General features: G+C 45.2%; 1 protein-coding gene across 5 annotated transcripts in view; it reads left to right on the forward strand.

The window, feature by feature from the left end:
• Hmg20a (high mobility group 20A) overlaps positions 1 to 20,356 on the forward strand; it is a 72,389-nt gene that overhangs the window by 40,407 nt on the left and 11,626 nt on the right. For all 5 annotated transcript variants that reach the window (XM_042697752.1, XM_042697753.1, XM_042697757.1 and 2 more), the window contains 4 exons: positions 5,762 to 5,909; positions 7,746 to 7,958; positions 11,989 to 12,121; positions 13,203 to 13,234. In XM_042697752.1, coding sequence (XP_042553686.1) covers positions 5,762 to 5,909; positions 7,746 to 7,958; positions 11,989 to 12,121; positions 13,203 to 13,234 — 526 coding nt within the window. The remainder of the gene's footprint in view (positions 1 to 5,761; positions 5,910 to 7,745; positions 7,959 to 11,988; positions 12,122 to 13,202; positions 13,235 to 20,356) is intronic.

Below are 20,356 nucleotides of genomic sequence, written 5' to 3' on the forward strand. Positions count from 1 at the left end.
AGGACCAGCAAAAGGGCAGCAGAGGGCCCACGTGGGTGCCTCCTTAGGTGCGCATGGATTGCCTCAATGTCTCATTGAAATGCAGGCTGCGATTTAGGAAGTCTGAATCAGGGCCAGCCAGCGGTCCTGCATTTCTAACAAGCTCCCAAATAATGCCAGAGCTGTCGACATAAAGCCCCGGCTTTAATTCACTGGGAGTTTATATCAGTCAGGGCTTGGAGTCCTGGCTCTAAGCACTGTAACTTTTATTCTGAGTTAAGTTGGCAAAACATTTTTTATTTTTTTTACTTTTAAGATTGGTCTATGAGTTTCTGTTAGTGCCAGTCATTCGTGCCTGGGGGTTAATTTAACATGCCCATCTTGATCAGAGCCACTCCTCTATCCTTCCTCCTCCCCTTCTCCCTCCCAGATCAGTCCCAGCAAGCTTCGCTGCTTCATCGTCACCGGTGTACGTGAAGTATTCTGACCATCTTCTCCTCTTTTCTCCCGCCTCCCTCCCCCCTAGCATCAGATATATTTCAGTCTCCTAATAGTTGTTTCATGAAAGTTGCATGTGTTCAAAAGGATTTTACTATGATAGCTCACACAAGGCTTTTGCCATGCTTACGTATTTGTATTTTAGGTCCACTATCCATATAGACAAACTATGATCTTTGTCCCTCTCACCCTGGCTTCCTTTGCTTACTATAATGATTTCCAGATCCTTCCATTTCCCTACTGCAAGTGACATACTTTTCTTCTTTATGGGTGAATAATACTTCACTGTGAATATATTACTACAGTTTATCAATCCATTCATCAGTTGTAGGGCATCTGGGCTGTTGCCATAACATTGCTGTCATGAATAGTGCTACAATGGATATGGGTGTGCTGGTATCTCTAGGATGCCCTGACTAACATTTCTTCAGATCAATATACTGCGGTGGTCTAGGACTCGTGTGAATATCATGTTTCCAATAAAGCAAAGGCAGCAGGGTCTGGAGCAAGGAGACCAGTCAGGAAGTTCATAAAGTAGTTCAGATGAGTGGTGATCACCCTAAAAACATCTTTCCTGACATCAGCGAGAATAGCTTTAGTGGGAGAGTAAGGACATACGCCTCCAGTGCAGAATTCCAGATATTGTGTGATCTGCCTGGAAGACCAGATGAGCAGTGTGAGAAGTGAGGAGACAAAAAGAGCAAAGACAGCTTCCACAGCTTCTGCCCAGGCAGCGGGAGAGTCGAGCCAGCTTGGAAGGGAGGAGCTGAGCAGCTGGGGAGGAAGGAAGGGGAGAGACTTGGTTTGAGTTTGTTTTGTTTTTTTTTGTCGGTCGTGGGGCTTGAACTCTGGGCCTGGACACTGTCCCTCGGCTCTTCGGCTCAAGGCAAGTGCTCTACCACTTGAGCCACAGCGCCTCTTCCAATTTTCTGGTGGTTAATTGGACATAAGAGTCTCACAGACTTTCCTGCCCCAGCTGGCTTTGAACCTCACTTTTCAGATCTCAGCCTCCTGAGTAGCTAGGATGACAGGCGTGACCCACTGGTACCTGGCTTGGTTTGGGAAATTTAAAATTTAGGTACTTAGTAAAATCTAAGTAGGGATGTGAAACACACAGCTTGATATACAAGGATCTGGAGTGGGGTAGTTTAGGAACAAGAAACATGGGATCACTAGCACATAGCTAATGTGTAAAGCTATAAGAAACACCTGAGCCAATGGTTCATGCCTGTAATCCTAGCTATTCAGGAGGCTGAGATCTGAGGATCACAGTTCAAAGCCCAGCCTGGGCAAGAAAGTCTGTGAGATCTGTGGTTAACCACCAGAAAACTGGAAATGGCTCTGTGGCTCAAGTGGTAGAGCACTTGCCTTGAGCTGAAGAGCTCAGAGACAGCACCCAGTCCTAGAGTTCAAACCCCACAGACAGCACCCAGCCCTAGAGTTCAAACCCCACAACCAACCAAAAAAAAACAAAACACCTGAGCTCTAGGAAATTCTAGCATTCAGAAATCCGGCAGAAGAAGAGTCAGTCAAGACAAAAGTAAGTAGCTGAAGAGGAAACAGAAAGACCAGAGCATGTGGGGGCCTGGAACTTTAGTAGAAATTAGTCTGTCAGAGAGGAAGAGAGCAAGCCAGGTGATCCGGCTAGATTGGATGAGGTAGCGGCTGAGAGATGACATTGGATCTAGCATGAAGGTCGTCCGTGGCCTACACAGAGTTCCAAGTTTGCATTTCCTTTGGAATTGGTTTAAGAGATAATGAGAGGAGACTGATTGAAATCAGTCAGCCTAAACAGTTCTTTCTTGAAACTGGAGAGTAAAAGGGGGGAAAATGAGGAATTTAACTGAAAGTGGGATGGAGGCCAAGTTTTGTTCCATTTGGCTTTAAAATAAGAATAATAACATCACCCTGTGCTGCTGAAAGCAGTCCTGGAGGTCAAAGTGGTGACGTGATTAGGGGGAGAGGGGAATTACAGAAAATGCCCAGTAAGACGGAGTCGATGGAAGAGTTGGTGGCTTGAACTAGGATGTGGTAACAAAGCCACCAGATGCCCATGCCCACACCCTCCCTACCGGCTTCTGTCAGGACTCAGAGGACTGATACTGTTTCCCAGTCCTAGTTCTCTTATTTGACTGGAAGAAGAATGTACAAAAGTTGACAACTTAAAAATGAATGGCCCAGTGGTATAGATGCTAGTCGCTTATGCCTTAATCCCAGCTACTCAACTCAGAGGCTGAGATGTAAGGATTGTAGTTCAAAGCCAGCCTGAGCAGGAAAATTTGTGAGACTCTCCAAACACCAAAAAAGCTGGAAGTGGAACCTTGGCTTAAGTTGTAGAGCCTTTTGCTCAAAAGCATGGGGACACCATTCAGGTTCTGAGTTCAAAGCCCCCAAAGCAAACAAAAATGGATGGCACAGCACAACAGAGTGAAAACGATAGAGGAAAAAAATGAGTTTCCAAGACGTCCAATGTGGCTGATTCCTTTTGGAAGTCGTTGTCCCCCAAATTGTATGGGAGCTCTGGGATGCTTCATTTCTAAGCCAGTGGTTGGCATCAGTTCACCGCTTCTTGTACATACTTTTTTTTTTTTAAAGGTCCAAGACTGGCACTCAAACTTGGTACCTGACACTTTCCCTCATTAGCTGGTGCTCTACCAATTGAGCCATGTCTCCAGACCCTCTTTTTTTGGTTGGTTGTGGGGCTTGAACTCTGAGCCTGGGCGCTGTCCCTCAGCTCTTCAGCTCAAGGCTAGCACTTTACCACTTGAGCCACAGCACCACTTCCTGTCTTCTGGAGGTTAATTGGAGATAAGAATCTCATAGACTTTCCTGCCTGGGCTGGCTTTGAACCACGATCCTCAAATCTCAGCCTCCGGAGTAGCTAGGATTACAGGTGTGAGCCACCAACACCTGGCCACCCCTCTTTATTTTTTTAAGGGCTCTGAAGATTTAGAAACCTCCTGCTTAAAATCATTTAGGGTGTTTCCTAGAAAGGGCCCGAAAAATAGAATTTCTTGCCGTTTTAGTACAGTCTGCATCTTCTTTTGTTCCTTTTTTTTTTTTTCTGGCCACTGTAATCTGGAATTTTCCATCATTCCATTCTAGCCATACTCCCTACAGTTGCCAGTGGCCTCTGGTCTTCAACTTCCCTGGCCTCTTTTTGGCCCATTGTATATGACATGATTGGCAGTTACCTGGTTGGTGCCACCTTCTTAACCCTGCCCTGTCCCCTGCGACTTTACCCCTCTTCAGTCTCCTGTCCTGGATTTTCTAACACTTGTTCCTAAAGTAATACCTACTACCTCAGCCATTTTCTGTGCTGACTTTTTTATCTGCCTTTCTTTCTGGAGGCTCTGATGTCTCTCAGGTCTCTCTCTTCTATCTCTCTCTCCCCCTCTGCCTTTCAGAGTGTTTCCAGATGTCTCTAGGGCGTCTCCACTTAATTATCCACAGGCATTTCTAACAGATAATCTTCTCATCCACCACCACCACAACCACCACCACCCCACGCACACACACTGTTTTATCTGTGGCTAATATTGAGTACATAATCACCACTTTGAAGCCTCAGAGTTAGTGTGTGTGTGCGTGTGTGCATGCGCACACACGCACACACAGGCACAGGTCCTGGGGCTTGAACATAGGGCCTGGGCTCTGTCCCTGAGCTTCTTTTGCTCAAAGCAAGCACCCTTAATTGAGCCACAGCTCCACTAACAACTCTGGTGGTTAATTGGACATAATGTCCTGCTTGGGCTGGCTTAAAACCATGATTCTCAGATCTCAGCCCCCTGAGTAGCTAGGAAGACAGGCATGAGCCACTGGTGCCTGGCTTTGGAATTAGTTTTTTGATTCCTACTTTCCCCTCACTGTCTGTATTCAATTAGCCACTAAGTTTCTCTCCATTCCAGCCAAATATATCACAGCTTTCTCCCCTCTGCTCTCCATCTTGCCTGTGTTTATCTCTTAGCCTGTTGCTAGCCTCAGATCTGTCTCCTTTCTGGCTGTAAGACCCTGTTTTCCCTGCCTGGAAGACCTCCTTGGTGAAGTCTCCCTCAGCATCCTCTCCTTCCACCATGCTTCCATGGCACCTCTGACAAACCTCTACATTTCCTTCTGCCATTGCTTATAAACCTATGGAAGGTGCAACCTGGATCCACCTGATTTGTGAGCATTCATTCCAGGGCTGAGGTGGGAGTACAGGGCAGAGCCCCCCTCCCTAGGATGCATGAGGCTCTGGGTTTGATCCCCAGCTCCTCAAAGAAAGAATCGGACTGGATCTTATTGAACTTGATGTTTTTCTTAGCCGATCCTGGTTACTGCTTGACACTGTATTGAAGAACTAGCCTGTGTTATGAATGTAAGGGTCCCCGACCCCAGCTTGAACTCAGAGCAGGAGCCTCCACCCCACCCCAGGATTTAACTCAGAGCCTCCTGCTCTCACTCAGCTTTTTCAGTGGTGGCTGACATTCTACCGCTTGAGCCATGCCCCTACTTAACTAGGTTTTGCTGGTGAATTGGAGATAAGAGCCTCGCAGATTTGTCTGCCTAGGCTAGCTTTGAACCCAGAGCTATGATCCTCAGACCGCAGCCTCCTGAGTAACTAGGATTATAGGCTTGAGACATTAGCACCTGGCTGAAAACGATTTCTTACACCCTTTAAGAACTCTTTGGCAATAGGGGCAAGCCTCCTCTAGAGTTCTCATTGCTGTTCATCTTACTGTCCATTGATACTGTTTGCCCTTCGTGTTGGAGACAATGTGAAAGGTAGCAGCATATAAAAAAGCCAGGCTCTAGCCAAGCTCAGTGGCTGAGGCCTGTCATCCTGGCTACTCAGGAGACCGAGATCTGAGGACCATGGTTTGAAGCCAACCCAGGCAGAAAAGCCCATGAGACTCTTACTTCTGGGGGAGCTGTGGCTCAAGTGGTAAAGTACTAGCTAGTCTTAAGCAGAACAGCTCAGGGACAGCACCCAGGCCATGAGTTCAAGTCCCAAGACTGGCACTCTCGCACGCACAAGCACACACACACAAACACAAACGTCAGACTCGGTTGCATCCCCATAGTTAAACAGGAAGTCTGCATGGAGAAGTCTGGAACTATTTTTGCAAACACTATTAACTACGTGAAAACACGCTACATTTACACAGACTGCTGTGGTGGAATGAATTCATTCAAGCTCTGGCACGTGCTTTGGCTGGCAGAGGAATTTATCTTGTATGTGGTAAATGATAGAGGTTTCCTGTGCTGTTCTCACTGAACTTTTGCCCATCTGCCCACTGCTCAGGCTAGCGCACCCCGAAGTGCCCTATGGCAGTGGAGCCACGTCATCCGGCAACAATCCAGAATTTGTAGAGGATCTCTCCCAGAGCCAGCTGCTTCCGAGTGAGTCTTCAAACGCTGCAGAAGGCAGCGAGCAGAGACAAGAAGATGAGGTAAGTGGAGGTCCCCTCCAGCACTGCTCCAAAGCTTCTAGAAAAGCCACTGCAAGAGGAGGTGTTCAGTATTGGACATCTTAGCCACATAGGGTTCTGTTTTATAGTTCTTGTTTTGCCTAGGATCTTTGCTTGTTTGTCTGTTTTGAACTCAGGACCTAGGCTCTATCCTTGAATTCTTTTTGTTCAAGGCTGGCATTCTATCACTTGAGCCACAGTTCCATTTCTGGCCTTTTTTGGTAGTTTATTGGAGTTAAGAGTCTCACAAACTTGGGCTGGGAAGGTGGCTCAGTGGTAGAGTGCTTGCCTTGCATGCCTGAGGCCCTGGGTTCGATTCCTCAGCACCACATAAGCAAAAAGAAAAAAGCTGGAAGTGGCGCTGTGGCTCAAGTGGTAGAGTGCTAGCCTTGAGCTGAAGAGCTGAGGGACAGCGCCCAGGCCCAGAGTTCAGGCCCCACGACAGGACAACCAAAAAAAAAAAAAAAAAGAGTCTCACAAACTTTCCTGCCTGGGCTGGCTTTGAACCACAATCCTCAGAACTCAGCCTCCCGAGCAGCTGGGATTACAGGCATGAGTCACCAGCGTCTGGTTACCTTAGTAACTTTAATGTACTATAGGTACCTTAAAACTAATAACAAATACAGCCCTTCCTAACTGGGGAGTCATCAAGCCACTTCATGTACATATACAGAGGACTGTAGTCCTAGAATTAATTCTTCCATGTTTTAATCCCTTTTTGTTTATCTTCTCTGAAATAATTTGTAGATCCATAGAACATTATTAACTATTAGACTTTCATTAAATTATAAAGCAAAAAATATTATTACCTTCGGGCTCCTTGAAAGGCCAAGAAAAAAGGACATGGTAGAAACATCAGTAACATGGCGATCCTTTTTTAGTTCTCTAGCACTTTTAAAGTTGATTTAATCTTTGATTTAACTAATAATTCAATATATAAAGATCTCTGGCTTTATGAAATATACATCTTAGGGAACCAAATCATCCAGCCAAAGAATTTAGTCTTCATATTGGATACATTATCCTCACTGAAATTTTTCCGAGACCTAAATAATAATTTAAAACCTGGTGTGCTTTTTGCCATGGGAAATAAACTGGTCTTTGAGTAGAATCAGCGAGAAACACCGTCATGAATTATTTTTAATCCCTGTGCTACAGCCTGTCTCTTCTTTTGCCCAGTGCCTGTGACATCTTATTCTCATTTACTGTGCCAACGCCTGCCTCTCTGGCACAGTGCTGTGTATAAAGTATTTCTCTGTCAGGATCCACAGCCCCTTAAGTGTGAAGGCCAAATTTGCATGATCTAGGTACCTCTTGTTGTCCTCTTCCAGGATTAGCACCAGAATAGCCCTTTATTACCAGGGTTCTAATGTCTAGTGTGATGCCCCATAGATCTGCAGGTGAGCCCCACTGGAATGCTTGTCACTCACCTGGACAGATCTGGACTCTGAACACTGAGGGCCTTACAGGCCAGCCAGCTCTTACCCTGCTTTTTTTTTTTTTTTTTTGGTCAGTTGTGGGGCTTGAACTCAAGGCCTGGGCTCTGTCCCAAAGCTAATGCTCTACCACTTGAGGCACGGTGCCACTTCCAGTTCTTGAGTGATTAATTGGAGATAAGAGTCTTGTGAGGACTTTTTTGTGCAGACCAGCTTTGAACCATGATCCTCAGATCTCAGCCTCCTGAGTAGCTAGGATTACAGGTGTGAGCCATGGCACCTGCCTCTTCTGCTTTGCTGGTGCTGTTTATTGTTGTTGTTGGGCCATTGGGGGGGGGGGGGGGTTGTGTGACTTTTTTTTCCCCTTGGCTTTGTTTTCTAGCAAAGAAGTAAACGTGGAGGTTGGTCCAAAGGGAGAAAGAGGAAGAAACCTCTTCGAGACAGCAATGCACCCAAGTCCCCACTTACGGGCTACGTTCGTTTCATGAACGAGCGTCGAGAGCAGCTTCGTGCGAAAAGACCCGAGGTCCCATTTCCAGAAATCACCAGGATGTTGGGCAATGAGTGGAGCAAACTGCCTCCTGAAGAGAAGCAGGTATTGTTCCACTCGGGGTCCTGTGCTCACTCTTAGTTATATCTCAAAAATAATTTCTTACCAGGCTCCAGTGGTTCACCTATAGTCCTAGTTACTCAGGAGGCTGGGATCCAAGGATCATGGTTCAAAACCAGTCTGGGCAAGAAAGTCCTTGAGACTTTTTTTCTTTTTGGTTGGTCGTGGGGCTTGAACTCTGGGCTTGGGCACTGTCCTTGCACCTGCTCTTCAGCTCAAGGCGAGCGTTCTTCCGCTTGAGCCACAGCATCACTTCCGGTTTTCTAGTGGTTTATTGGAGATAAGAGTCTCACGGACTTTCATGCCCAGGCTGGCTTTGAATTGCGATCCTCTGATCTCAGCCTCCTGAGTATCTAGGATTACAGGTGTGAGCCACTGGCATCTGGCTCTTGAGACAATCTTTATCTCAAATGAACTACCAAAAAGCCAGAAATGGAGCTCAAGTGTTAAGAATGCCAGCCTTAAGCACAAAAGCTCAGGGATAGTGCCCAGGCCCTGAGTTCAAGCCCCAGGACAGACACAAAAAAATAATTTATTTTGGAAAGGCAGAGGGGACGAACAGTGGATGCTTCAGTTTTGTCATGGTGGCTAGGAGACCAGAAGAGCAAGGGCCTTCCAGGCCTTGGCTCTAGCTCAGTGAGATGTAAACTATGGTGGGTGTTGCAGGGCTGTGAGTAGGAGGGACTTACAGACCCCCTCAGTCAAAGCAAATCCATTTTAATGTGTACACTCCAAGTTCACAGAAAATTACTTTGAAAAGTGGGTCAATATTAAGAAATTAAAGAAATCTATCAAGGTAATTCATTCCACTGTGTTAAATGAAAAGTCATGAATAAAAATGAAGGGGGAAAAGTCATTTGATAAAATTCTCTAATTCACATGAAGCATTTTGTGAAAAGATTTTGCTGCTTTCCTAAAATGTTTAATGTCAGAGTTCTGGCACATTGAACCTACTGCAAAAAGCAAAGCAGAACTACTACAAAGCAGAAGCCATTGCTATTGCCAAACTGAAATGAATGCATTAGTTAGAGAGATTGGAGGAGATTAGGGACACGGGATGTAGTGCCAGGAAAGCAGAGGAATGATAGCCGCTGTGGGATTGGTTTAGGGTTGTTTTTGTTTTTTTTTAAGCCCCTTTCCCAGCATCTGGGAGATGTATATTTCTTTTATGTCTTTGACTGCCTGACACTCAAAAATAGATTCCAGAGAGACTGAAGCAAGATTGGGGGTAGGGGGGCAATACTCTCTTGGGAATTGAGTTCAGAGATTTTTCAAGGAGATGAGATTGAGTTGCCATTGGTAGCTGTGAGTTGGTACTTAGCCGGCTCACAGAAAGTAGTTCATATCATTGTTTTGTTTCCTTGTTTTAGGTGGAAGTGGTGGTGTTTTGTAAAGATGATAGGAAAGCTTATTAGGAAAGAAAGAATGGCAGAGAAAGAGAGCACATGGCATAGTCGTCATTGTTTTGAGCCACTCTTGGACTTATAAAAACTGATTAGACCCCAACACAATAATCGCAGGACACTTCAACACCCACTGTTACCAAAGGGCAGGTCGGCCAAACAAAAGACCAGCAAAGAAACCTCTGAATCAAATGACACTGTAATCCAAATGGATTTAATAGACATCTATAGAGTATTTCACCCAGTAACCACACAATTCACATTCTTTTCAGCAGCCCATAGAACCTTCTCCAAAATAGATCGTACCCTAGGGTATATAACAAACCAGAGCAAACATAAAAAAAAAAGATGTAACTCAACTCATTCTATCTGATCACAGTCACCATTGTTTGGAATTCACAAAACTATTATTTTCTTTCTTACTTTTCTTCATTTCAGAGATCATGCTTGCCCAAAGAGTCTCAAGGACTTTGCTGCCCTGGCTGGCTTTGAACCACAGTCCTCAGAGCTCAGCCTCCTGAGTAGCTAGGATTACAGGCATGAGCTACTGGTACCCTGTCCCTTTTTTTTTTTTTTTTTTTGGCAGCTTCAAATATGGCTGACATTGTGTCTCATTTCTCTGTATTTGAATGTGCACTCATACTTGCATATGCACATAGATAACCTTGATATCTTCCCATCTCTTACACACAGGATGATTTTTAAACTATTTGATTACTAGTTACTGTGAAAATCTCTTTTCTATCAAAGCATGCTCCATTAAAGTTCCTGTTTGGCTTGGCTCTTGTTAAGGAAAAGAGAACTGCTTTGGGATAAGGAAGGATTTTTGAAATGTAAGGTTTTGTTTTAGACTGATTTTTTTGTTTGTTTGTTCAAAATGGAATTAAGACACACCTCAGAAGACAAACCTGATTATTCAAGAAATAGCTGAGGGTGCAGGTATATTTTGAGATTACTTGTGTACTGTTAATCTAATTTCAAAGTCACCTTATGTAAATACACCTTTATAAACTAGCCCTTCACCGGCAGACTGTGAATCTGATCTCAGCCAATTGGAGCGGAAGGGCCTGGCCTGCTGTGTTAGGGATAAACTATCTGAGAAGCCTGCCTGCTGTGTGCTTGCTGGCTAGATTTTTGGCTGAGGGCCCTCTCCTGTACAGAAGTAAATTTTGCCTTGCTGAGACAATTCTTTATTTTCATGTCTATCCTTGTGACTCCAGTGGTTCTTGAAGAATGAATTTATAACATTACATACATCTGGGCCGCTTATAGTGTGTATCTCTTGAGTGGAGATATTCTCCTATTAACTGTAGTATAGTTAATCTAGCTCATAATTTCACATTAACACAGTGTTGTAATCTATCACCCACATAGTGAGAAAACACTCCTTTATAGGAGCCTGCCCTACAGCACAGATTCAGGTCTAAAGTCAGCCTTTATCTTAGTCAAATCTCTTTCATTTTGGGGGGGCTGAGATACTTCGGTAGCATTGCTCTGTCTTTTATTACTTTGATGGTTAAGAGTACAGTCTCACCCCACTCTGGCCCCCTGCTTTTTGTTGTTGCTTGCGTTGTTATTTTTCACGGAACAGGCCTCATTTGGTATTTGTGGTTAGGGTGGGTTATGCATTCGTTGTCAGAAATACTGTGTAGGTGGTATCTTTCTCTGAGTATTGGTATCCTTTTATTCCTCATTAGTAACGTTAATGTTATTTACCTGCTAAATTTTTTTAATTCTCCCTTTTAATTAATAAGTAGTCTATGGGCTGCTAACGTGGCTCAGTGGTAGAGAGCTTGCCTAGCATGCATGAAACCCTGGGTTCGGTTCCTCAGTACCACCTACACAGAAAAAGCCAGAAGTGGTGCTGTGGCTCAAGTGGTAGAACACTAGTCTTGAGCAAAAGAAGCTCAGGGATCCAGGCCCTGAGTTCAAGCCCCAGAACCAAAAAGCAATCTCTGTATTTTTTTTATACCTAATTTGATGAATGAAATGGAAAAAGCCCAAAATAAAATCATTCTGGCAGATCAGTGGACCTGGTTTAAATAATTCACGGCACAAGCAGAGCATGTAGACACAGGCTCTCTCGAGCCGTCCATTTGGAAGCCTGCGTATGAGGTCATCTTTTTATGCTCTTTGTGTCTCCCCAGCATTAGCACTCCAACTCTCCTGACTCCTAAAAGGCCCACTGATGTATGACATCATCCCCGCAAAATGCAGTGTGGATCAAAAACAAAGTACTATTCCTTTCCTTCTCCTGGGAAGGCTCAATGTGCCAACGCGGTGTGCACATCTCCCGGGGACCAGTGGCCATGTGCAGGTCTGCCGACACACTTAGAGGAACAATTATAATCGTCTCTGTGAATTTTTTATGAGCATGATCTCAATAGAGCTGGTCGCTACTGAACTCAGAAAGGCAATCAATAATCTAGAAAGTGAGAATCACTCATTCTATAATTGAGAGATCTTATTCTAGCCATCTGATGGTTGATTTTTTTTTTTTTCTGGTTCTCTCCTAAAGCATTTTTCCTCATGTTCTAATTCAAATAGGCAACAGGTATCTTACCTAAGTAAGATCTTAGCATCTTGAAAATAATCCCATGTTTGTGTCCTAGCGCTACCTTGACGAAGCAGACAGAGACAAGGAGCGGTACATGAAGGAGCTGGAACAGTACCAGAAGACTGAAGCCTACAAGGTCTTCAGTAGAAAAACCCAGGACCGTCAGAAAGGCAAATCTCACAGGCAAGGTATCAGAGCCCAAAGCCACCACAGTGTGGCCTGTGTGGCGGGCGCCGCAAAGCCAGCTGTTGAAGTGACAAGTAGAAAGCGTGCCACCATGGCATACTTAATTACAAGCATCATCTTGGGTCTTAGTAAAGACATTGCTCCCATTTAGAATTTCTGATTCATTTTCCACTTCCAGGATCAAAAACCTGGCTTGATGGGGGCTGGGAAGGTGGCTCAGTGGTAGAGTGCTTGCAGCACATGCATGAGACCCTGGGTTCGATTCCTCAGCACCACATAAGCAGAAAAAGCCAGAAGTGGCGCTGTGGCTCAAGTGGTAGAGCGCTAACCTTGAGCTGAAGAGCTCAGGGACAGTGCCCAGGCCCAGAGTTCAAGCCCCACCACCGACAAAAATAAATAATAAATAACGGGACTTGACACCAAGACTGCTCCCCTCCTCCCTAATTCTTGCTGAAGCATTTCTCCACCTCTAACATGAGCTAAAGTATGACTGCCTTGCTCTCCTGCCGAGCCTTCCATTGGCCATCCACCCCCACCAAGTGATCTCCATTCAGTCATTCGTGTGGTCAGAAACCTTCCATGAAATGTCAGGCTCTCCTCTAGGCACCCAGGATGCAACGGTGAGCAAGACAGACAAAAATCCCCAGATGTGTGGGTGTTTTATTCCATTAAAATGGTTCATTACACCGACACAAGTGTTCCTTCAAGTTCCCCTTCCACAGCAGACACTGCCCAAGGAGCACCACCCACGCCAGCTTCCATCCCTTAGCCGTGGCATCTTTTCCACATTGGGCAGCTAGCCTGCTCGATCCTAAGGTTGTGTGAACGGCCTTTGGTGTGTATTTCCTGCCTGCCCTCCCACCCCGTTTCTGGGGTCCAGTCCTCCAGGGACTCATTATATACTCCTCGGGGGAGGGGGGGTGCACAAACCACCCATTAATGAAGCTGTGACTGAAAAAAAACACTGCACATAGTGAGGTCTACATGCACAGCAGGTTTAGTTTGGCACCATTATACACTTGGGTTTTGATATTACTTTCTTTTTTCTTACTTAATGTTTTCTTTGTTCTTTCCTCCTTTTAGATGCAGCCCGACAGGCCGCTCATGATCATGAGGTAAGTAATTAGCTTCTGTCTACATCTCTTGTGTATTTATAATAACATCGCTGACTGGAAATACTCTTTTTTTTTTTTTCTTTTTTCGGTGCCTGTCCTGGAACTTAAAATCAGAGCCTGGGCACTGTTCCTGAGCTTTCAGGCTCAAGGCTGGTGTTCTACCACTTGAGCTGCATGCAGCTTTACTTCCAGCTTATTTTTTGGTATTTAATTGGAGATAAGAGTCTTGCAGACTTTCCCACCCATTCTGGTTTTAACAAGCGTGAGCCACTGGTGCCAAGCGTGCTCTTGCATCTTTTTAATGAATGATATTGTTTCTTCTGTCCCACAATTCAGTGCAGTGGGGTTTTGCTTTTTGCTGTGGCTGGCCTGGACTGAGGTTCTCCTGTTCTCCTGTGTTCCTCCAATTGCTGGAGATGACAGCTGTGCCGTTCAGGCAGCCAGCGTGCTTCCCAGCGGCAGTGCCACCCAGCATGCACCACTATACCGGCCATCTGTTGAAATGGAGTCTCAAATTTTTATACCCAGGCTGGCCTCGAACACTTGATTTTTCTGATCTGAGCACCTGGCATTGGGTTCACATGTGGTGGACACATAGGTCACGAGGCTCGCTTTGAACTGCAGTGCATAACCCCAGTGTGTGTCAAACATTGGTCGCATTCGGAGGTAATGTGGAAAGGAGAACCTGCCAAATGAAGGCTACAACCTGACCATATTTTATCCCCAAATACTGTAGTCTCACTTTCAGGAAGGTGTTATTTAGGGAATGCAGATTTGGTTAAAATGAACTGTTCAACTACAATCTCAGTAGAGCACAAATGACAGTATCTTGGTTTGTATGCTTCCTCGCCCCTTCCCGCACCTTCTCTGGAATATGTTTATTTACTGGTCTCCTTTCTCCTGTTTGGTTCAACCCTACCAACAGGATTTAAGCCCATGTGTGAGTGAGTGAGTGAGTGAGTGAGTGAGTGAGTGAGTGAGTGAGTGAGTGTGTGTGTGTGTGTGTGTGTGTGTGTGTGTGTGTGTGTATGCAGGCTGTGCTTAATATATGACTATAAGGAAATAAAAAATAGGGTTATTCCATGCTTTAAAATGGCAGTGCTCACCAGGTACATTGACGCTCAGGAATCCGGGTGTTGTTTAATTGAATGCCACCTTCTCATTCCAAGTACCTGGACAACCTCTGTTTCCCACTGTGCTCCAGGCCCCCTCCCTGCTCTGCCTCAGTCTGGGTCCAGTTGTATTTTTTCCAGGAATCTTTCCCTTCCTTATACATACATGCAGGCCTTTACCCCCCCCCCCCCCGCCCCCATCCTCTCATTTCTGCCTCTCAGTTTTCTAGACCTCTTTCTAACTCCATTTCAATTTCACCTCCTCCTTCAAGTTTTTCTGTTCTTCAGTTTCTTTGGCTTTTGTAACTTTAACCTGCAGCCTTTATGCACTTGAATCTGTTATGCGCTTAGCTGATTTGGCCTGGTGCTGAGCTTGCTCAGATACTTTAGTTGTTCACATTCTTGGATGATGTGTGATGTCTTTGAAGCACACTGGATCTAGTTTCTCTCTTTGTATCCAACCCCATATGCCCTTGCATTGTGCTCTTGCATGGAGGAGATAAAACAGAGCTGCTTTTTATAGAAGAACCCAAAGATGACTTGAAATAACAATGGATTTGGGGGGAGGAGCAAGTTATGTATTCTCTTATAAGTAATTGGATAAAAAACTAAGCTGAGGAAATTGTTTCTTTCAAATTAGTAACATTTATCTTAAGGTTATAGTTCTCAGCTAATTTGATGACTTTTTTAAGACATAGAGAAAAGATTGAGATTCATATACCCAATAGATTAAATGTCTTACTATCCATGGATTATAAAGTGGGAGGCATAGTAAATATTAGCACTTTGTTCGCTATATAAATTGTATTTAAGTTAGTTATATGTGATCTTTACTCTAAAGTAGGATGCCAACGTTTATGAATATATATTGCTTGAAAAACTTCATATGTATACTTTGCATTTTAAATGAAAGCTTGGGTAAGGTTGGAGGCTTTCCAAAATACTGAACAATTGTGTACTTAGTTGTTGTTGTTGTTGTTGTTGTTTATGCTGGTCCTGGGGCTTGAACTTAGGGTCTGGGCACTTTCCCTGAGCTTCATTTGCTCAAGTTTGGGCACTGTCCCTGAGCTTCTTTTCTCAAGGCTAGCATTTTACTTCAAGCCATGGTTCTATGTTCAGCTTTTTAGTAGCTTTCCTTTGAGATAAGAGTTTTACAGACTTTACTGTCTGGGCTGGCTTTGAACCACAATCCTAAGCTCAGCCTCTTACGTAGCTAGGATTACAGGCGTGAGCCACCTGCACCCACCTGTCTAACTTAGTTTTTATTTCATCTTCTCTGGATGTCATCACCAATATCATGCAGTGACTCTTCTTTTTTCCCTACTTGATTGCCTCTTTACTGTCAGTGATCACAAGGCTGAATGAGGAGAGGAATCTGAGTCGATACAGCGTTTTCTCCTCAGTCACTGACTCTTTCCCTCACTATGGATTTTCCTGGCCAAACAAATATGTGATATTTTTGTCTTTAATAATGTCGATAGTTACAGTCAGAAAAGATACAGTAACTCTAATCAGGTCTAGAAGTTGTTATTTGCTGCTGCCGTTCATTAGAAGGAAGCATTTTATCGCAATATATTAGTATGATAGAAATTAGGATTGAAATTTCCCAAATTTTTCCAGTCTCTGGAAAGTGATGAGTCTCTGGGATTTTCCTGTTCCCAGGATTGTGGAACCAAACCCAATTTGAGCATGTAAGAAGCCGCACAGCAGCCACAGTTCTTTTTTTTTTTTTTGGTCTTGGGGCTTGAACTCTGGGCCTGGGTGCTGTCCCTCAGCTCTTCAGCTCAAGGCGAGCGCTCTACCACTTGAGCTACAGCGCCACTTCCAGTTTTCTAGTGGTTTATTGGAGATAAGAGTTTCACGGACTTTCCTGCCCGGGCTGGCTTTGAACCACAATCCTCAGATCTCAGCCTCCTGAGTAGCTAGGATGATAGGCGTGAGCCACCAGCGCCCAGCCAGCCGCAGTTCCGAGTGTGCAAAGAACATCCTCTCTTGGCTGCCATACCCAAGCAGGCCAAGAGTTCAGAGCCAGGCTCTTGATCTTGCTAATGTCCCTCACTTTTATCAATTTTTTGTTGTCCTTGAATAATATATTTCCACAGCTAGGTATTTTCAGAGCAATTGCAGTATAAGAGAACTGAATTGGTGTGAAAGTTTTTTGTTTTGGTTTGGTTTTTTTTTTTTTTTTTTTTTACACTAGTCCTGGGTCTTGAACTCAGGGCCTGGGCACCATCCCTGAGCTTCTTTTGCTCAAGGCTAGCACTCTACCTTGAGCCACAGTGCCACTTCCAGCTTTTTCTGTGTATGTGGTACTGAGGAATCGAACCCAGGGCTTCATGCATGCTAGGCAAACTCTACCACTAAGCTACCTTCCCATCCCTCGTTTGAAGGTTTTCAAATTGTGATTTCCTTACATGTAGATTTTTTTTTTTTTTTGACAATACTAGTGTTTGAACTCAGGGCCTCCAGACTTGTTAGGCAGGTACTCTATTGCTCTAGCTTCCTTCCCAGACATGCCCCTGGACAATGATTCATCTCTCTTCCTGTCATAACTTAGATAATGAGCATGCTACAGGCCCTAGCTTCTTCCATTAAAATGTAATCTCATGGGCTTTATTCTCCAGACCGGCCTAGAACCCTGATTCTCCTGATCTCAGCCTCCTAAGTAGCCAAGATGACATGTGCACACTACAGCACCCAGCCATTGGTTGAGAAAGGGGGGTCTCGTGAAATTTTCTGCCCAGGCTGGCTTTGAACCACAGTTGTCCTAATCCAACTTCCCACGTAGCCAGGATGACAGACAGGAACTACAGACAGCAGGCACAGCTTTCCTAACGTAATAGGAATCACAGAAAAGTAAATGCTGATGGAAGGCAGTCCTCACTGCACGGGGCCACTGCAGCCTGGCTCACAGCAGTAAGGATCCCCAGAGCACAGGGCGCTTCAGAGGACGCTCCTCTTCCCCTCTGAAAATCTGACCTGGAGCCTGGAACACAGCAAAATAGGTTCCATTCAACGGGGCCTCTGTTCTCTGACCCTGCACCCAGTATGTAAAATGCAAAGCCAAATGAAGAGTGTCCACGTCGTCTTCTGAGAAGAGCCAGCCCCCCAGGCCCAGGAGGCAGCGGCTGCCACTCTCCACCAAGTGTCTCCCTTTGTGCGAACGCTAAAGGTAGAAACAATCATTTTGTTGCTCCTTTAATTTATGACAAATGACAGAATGACACTCAGCCTGAACAAATTAGACCCTTTCGGTGAGGAGGTAATCAAATCCTTATGATTTTAATCCCTTGAGCAATACTTGAAGCAGCTTAAGTCTCTCCGAGCCCCGGGAGAATCCTCTGCATGCCGGAGAAACGTCCGCTGTAATGGCAGAGTGCTGATGCTTTTTATTACCACTGTGCCGTTAAGTAGAATCCCTCCGTTGTGTTTAGAGACTCAACAGTTTCATTTAATTGCCTTAATGTTTCTTCATTTGCACTCCCAGGATCTGTACGGAGGGCCAGGGTGTTAGTGCACTCAAGTGGCACAGCCTCTGCCCTTTTGTAATGAGCTAGCCTGGGACTGCCCTGACCACAAAGGGAATGTAATATTCCAGTCCAAGAAGGGCAGAGTCCTGGGAGGGGGCTCTGCGTGGAGCCGGGCACCCCCTGTTCCCCTCCGGCTGACAGATCGTCTTACCCGGGGCTGTGCAGTTAAATAGGAGACTGAAGTCACACGACCATGCCAGGATGCTGGTGGGCTTGGGCGGTGCCTCGTGCAGGGTGAAACTCGGGTGAGAACTTCCCTGTGGTCCAGAGGCAATGGAACAATCATGCTCCAGCCCAGTGGAGATCCCACCCCTGGGGGCCATGTGGAGCCCGCCCACTGCCTGCCCTGCACGAGCACATTGAAATCCACTAAGGAACCCACCCTGGACAAAGCTTTCCTGCTGAAATTGGGGGCTCTCCGTGAACATTTTTGTTGACTATTTTTAAATTGTTCTGGGAAACTTTTCTTACTTTCTCTGGGAAGGAAAAAGATATGGTAGAAATTAAGTGCTCTGAAATGAACTATTCCTCATGTAATAGTTTTTCAAATTCCTTTTTCTCTCTCTCTCTCTCTCTCTCTCTAACAGTAGTGGGGTTTGAATCCAGGGCCTCCATTGCTAGGTTACCACTTGAGCCACGCCCCAAATTCTTTTTACCTTAGTTATTTTTCAGATAGGGCCTGCAGTTTTATCTGGACTGTGCGCCTCCTATTTATGCTTTCAACACAGGCAAGCACATACCACCCCATGATGGATTTTTCATCTGGGTGAGCCTCGAACCCCAGTCCTCCTGATGCCCACCTCCCCAAAACCTTCTTGCTTTGTTTTTCAGATAGTTTTGTCTGTGAGAACCTGGACCTAAGTCCTATTATTTATGCTTCCTAAATAATTGGAATCACAGGTTAAGCCACTGCTCCTGGTTTTTTTGTTTGGTTTTGTTTTTTGGCAGAGTTTCAATTTTTAGCCTAGGCTGGCCTCAAACTTGCAATCCTCCTGCCTCAGCCTCTGAGTGCTAGGGATATAGGAACGTACCGCCAGTCATGGGGCTAGAACTCAGGGCCTGAATGCTGTCCCTGAACTTTTCTGCTCTACCACTTTGAGATAAGTCTCACAGAAATAAGTGGGATGTGGCCGGGCGCTGGTGGCTCACGCCTGTCATCCTAGCTACTCAGGGGGCTGAGATCTGAGGATCGCGGTTCAAAGCCAGCCCGGGCAGGAGAGACCGTGAGACTCCTATCTCCAATAAACCACCAGAAAACCGGAAGTGGCGCTGTAGCTCAAGTGGTAGAGCGCTCGCCTTGAGCTGAAGAGCTGAGGGACAGCGCCCAGGCCCAGAGTTCAAGCCCCACAGCCGACCAAAAAAAAAAAGAAATGGGATGTGGCTCACACCTGTAACCCTAGCTACTCAGGAGGCTGAGATCTGAGGATTGCAGTTCAAAGCTATCCTAGGTAGGAAAGTCTATAAGACTCTTATCTCCAATTAATCACCAGAAAACTAGAAGTAGCACTGTGGCTCAAAGTGGTAGAGTTTTAGTCTTGAGTGTAAGACTTTAGGAACAGTATCCCACCAGAAAACAACAACAAAAAAGAGTCTCATTTTCCTGCCCCACCTGACTTTGAACCGCAATCCTCAGCTCTCAGCCTCGTGAATTGCTAAGATTACAGGCATGAGCCACCAGTTCCTAGCCAGATTTCCATCTTAAATGTCTGTCTGGATCTGCTGCATCCACCAGCCCCTTGCTATGCCAATAGCAGAGGGAAACAGGAGCACAGCGCCCGTGATTCTCCACAGGCTGCGAATTGCTTAGCTTTTACACTGGGCATCAAATCACTTCTGTGTTCAAAGACAAAACCAGTGGAAACCCTCCCATGCTCCTGGATAGGCCGACTTAATATAGTAAAGATGGTGATACTTCCAAAACTAATATACAAACTCAATGCAATTCCTATTAAAATCCCAATGACGTACATCACTGAAATACAGAAAACAGTCCAAAAATTCATATGGAACAACAAAAGACCTAGAATAGCCAAAACAATTCTAGGGGATAAAGACAATATGGGAGGGCTATCCATGCCGAACTTCAAACTCTACTACAGAGCTGTAATAACAAAGACAGCATGGTACTGGCACAAAAGCAGACCCAAAGACCAATGGAACAGAATAGAAGATCCAGAAATAAATCCACAGGCCTACAGCCAGCTGATATTCGACAAAGGAGCCAAAGACATACAATGGAAGAAACACAGCCTCTTTAACCGTTGGTGCTGGGAAAACTGGGCGGCCACATGCAGAAGACTAAAAGTGGACCCCAGCCTATCACCATGCACCAACATCAACTCAAAATGGATTAAAGACCTTAACATTAAACCTGAATCTCTGAAACTACTGCAGGACAGAGTAGGAGAGACACTTGAACTAATAGGCACAGGAAGGAACTTCCTGAACAGAGTCCCAGGGTCACAACAAGTTGGAGAGAG

Source organism: Dipodomys spectabilis, unplaced genomic scaffold, assembly GCF_019054845.1.
Source record: "Dipodomys spectabilis isolate Male_0828 unplaced genomic scaffold, ASM1905484v1 ptg000228l, whole genome shotgun sequence".
In the NCBI taxonomy this organism is placed as follows: Eukaryota; Metazoa; Chordata; class Mammalia; order Rodentia; family Heteromyidae; genus Dipodomys; species Dipodomys spectabilis.